Raw genomic sequence first — 3,363 nt, forward strand, 5'->3', positions numbered from 1 at the left:
GCCCAATGCACAAAATTTGTGCAAGAGAAGGCCTTCCTTCCCCCCAGCTGCCGGCACCAGCTTCCCTCTGGCACCCAGGACCCAGGCTTCCCTCCGGCCCCAGCTTCTTCCAGAATGACATCTGGTCTAATTAGCATATTACGCTTTTATTATTATAGAGGATTATATACATAATACACACATATTATGTATATGTAATACATATATAATATATATAATGTAAACTTGATGTATTTATTTATTTAAATTAGGGACTTATTTTTTTAATAGATTTTTATTGATTTCAGAGAGGAAGGGAGAGGGAGATAGAAACATCAATAATGAGAGAGAATCACTGATCCGCTGCCTGCTGAGCACCCACCAGCCTGCAACCTGGGTATGTGCCCTTGACCGGAATTGAGCCCAGGACCCTGCAGTCCACAGGCGGACGCTCTATCCACTGAGCCAAACTAGCTAGTGCTATATGTAAACTTGATTTATGATAACTGGCAGTATACAGTGTGAGAAAGGAACCTGGGACAACTGGTTATTGCTATGAAAAAAATAAAATTGGTTTCCTGCCTTACACCATACACAAAAATCAATTCCTGGTTAAAAAAAAAAGGTTTAAATATAAAAATCAAAACTATAGACCTTTCAGAAGAAATTATAGAAAAATACTTTATGACTTTAGGGTAGAAAAGGCTTTATTAGACAAGATCACAAAGCACTGACAATAAACAAAAGGATTACAAGATGAAAACAAAATTATGAAACAAGACACTTTTGAAGCTGAGTGATTGTACATACAGATTCATTACTGTATTCTGTCTACTGTCTTACATGACTTAAAAAAAGAGACACCATACAAGTGACAAAAACAGCCCACAAACTGAGCTACTTGCCACTTACATAACTAAAAAAGGCTTAGTATTCAAATATATGTGAAAAATATAAATAAGACAAATAATCCATGAAGAAAATAAAGATATTTCAGAACAAAGAGAACAAAATTTTAAAAGATTTTTAATTCCTCTAACAATAGGAAAGCAAAGTTGTAGTAAGATACTATTTCAGCATCCTAAAGTCACACAAAAATGAAAATTTCTGATGATATCAAGTGTTGGCAAGTATGTGGAGCAACAGGAACTCATATATTGCTGGTAGAAGTGTAAGCTGCCAGTAAGAATGGACAATGAATGCCTTTATAACTGGCATCGGACTGTAAAACTGAACAGCCCTATACAATACGTTCCAGGAATTCCATTCCTTGCACGAGAGCACCCATAACACATAAGAATGTGTAGCAACCAAACCTGGTGTTTCTAGAATTATCCAAATGCTCACTGAGGAGAATGGAAGAACATATGATATATTTTCACAGTTGAGCAACCTCTAACATCACTATGGATGAATCTCAAAATACACAGTTGAAAAAAGCAGCAAAATAAAATAAAAATGGTGTGAAGCCATTTCTATAAAGATAAAAAACATGCAAAGTTACACATCTTCATCCGGAAGCAGCACACAGGAAGTTGCTTGGCAATAGAAATATTATACTTCTTAAACTGGAGAATGGGTTTGTAAATGTTGGCTTTGCTTCATAACTTACACGTGTTGTATAATCTTTTGGTATCAAATGCTTCATAAGTTTTTAACACTAGTGAAAAAAGGTTGTTGTATGGACACAACAAAATGTTAGTGTTATTACCTTGGAGTTTGGATAACGTGGGACTTTCACTTTTTAGATTATTCATTCTGGACCATTTAAAATTTTTACTCTTTAACAAATAATATGCTTGGGGAGAAATGATTACAGAAAGGAAAACCAACTGCATAGGAACCTGGGACCCACGAGTATGAGGGGCAGTAATCCTGTTTTCAATGTACACAACACAATTTCCCCCAGATGCCCTAAGGTAAAACCATGCTTAGCACACTCTGTGGGTTAAGTCTGTAATATATTGAGAACATTTCCAACCCAAAGGGATTAAGAAGTATTGGTTTTTACTGAAAGTATCCATACTTTCTCTGTATTAACAATTCCTAGCTTCATCTAATTTTTGTTATGCTTATTTGCCTTTGGCCCACTTCTGCACTTTTCCAATGTTTTTCATAGTGTAAACTGCACAAATCCTTTGTGATGTAAACAAATAAATACACGAATGACTCCCATTCCCAAAGGGCTCACTTTTCCATTTGTGCCACAAGCATCAGAGTCTAGTGCGCTGGGCAAGTTCCCCAACACCCCACCAGGAACGTGTGCTGCCTGCCCTTCCCGGGCAGAGCGGCGGCCGAAGGAAGCAGGTGGCCGGTGGGAAGGGCCTGGGGCTCTTCCAGCTCCAGTCCCACCCTGGGGTCCCCCGCACGGCACCTGCCTAGGCCAAGGCGCGCGTGGCCGAGCGGAGTGACCGAGGAGCTCGGCGACCTCCTGCACCCGCAAACCCCTCGACACACGCTGCTTCCCCTGCGGGAGGCCTTCCTTCCGGCGCCGGGACCCCCGCCCGCGACCCTGGCTCCTGGGCCGGGTGCCTTACTTGCCTTTCTCCACGCTGTAGCCGGAGCGCGACCTAGAAACCCCGCGACCGCCATCTAAAATAATTTTAAATTCTCACTAAATTTTGAAAAAATATTGTTGTTTTTTATTAAAACATGATGATTTATATTAGAACCTAGTGGGGTTTTGTCTTTAAAAATAAATAATACATATTTTAATATTTCAGTTTTAATTTCTACTATGGTAAATATTAGGAAGCACGAACGACCCAAATTACTCTGAAGCCCGTGTGAATTCAACCCCCAAATCATGGCTGAAGTGGGATGAGGGAATCATTTCGTTTAATATCTAAATCTGAGGGACAAGGTCTCTTGGAAGATCTTTTATAGTATACGAAGACTGAGCATCTTTTACTCATTCCCTCAGTTCTTTTCTCTCTCTCCCTCTCCCTCTCTCTCTCTCTCTCTCTCTCTCTCTCTCTCTCTCTCCCTCTCACATTTACTTTTTAATCTATTGTTTAGTGAACTCCTAATTCGTCACTCATTGACCAGATGACCTGAAAGATGAGTTTTGAGTGACATGCAGAGCAAGGAAAAGCTTTCCATCTGTCCAGGCTGCTGTGAAAGGAGTCCTGCCAACTGGCCCCTTAAATTCCAACAGTTCCAATTTGTTGGTAGCATTTGTGGCAGATCAGGAGGCTTCTTGTAACCCGTGGAAGTCTTTTTAAATTTTTATTTATTTTATTTTAGAGAGAAAGGGAGAGAGAGAAACAGATGGCAGAGAGAAACATCATCCATGGGCTGCCTCCTGCGTGCTCCCTATTGGGGGTGGAGCCCGCAACCGGGAGAGGGGGTGGGTAGGGTTGGGGGGGGGTTGCCCTGACCAGG

At 40.9% G+C, this 3,363-nt stretch overlaps 1 protein-coding gene across 1 annotated transcript in view; it reads right to left on the reverse strand.

The window, feature by feature from the left end:
• The window catches only part of SDHAF4 (succinate dehydrogenase complex assembly factor 4), a 13,694-nt gene that overhangs the window by 8,937 nt on the left and 1,394 nt on the right, over positions 1 to 3,363 (reverse strand). The window contains exon 2 of the mRNA XM_014547342.1: positions 2,521 to 2,571. Coding sequence (XP_014402828.1) covers positions 2,521 to 2,571 — 51 coding nt within the window. The remainder of the gene's footprint in view (positions 1 to 2,520; positions 2,572 to 3,363) is intronic.

This window comes from Myotis brandtii, unplaced genomic scaffold (genome assembly GCF_000412655.1).
Source record: "Myotis brandtii unplaced genomic scaffold, ASM41265v1 scaffold471, whole genome shotgun sequence".
In the NCBI taxonomy this organism is placed as follows: domain Eukaryota; kingdom Metazoa; phylum Chordata; class Mammalia; order Chiroptera; family Vespertilionidae; genus Myotis; species Myotis brandtii.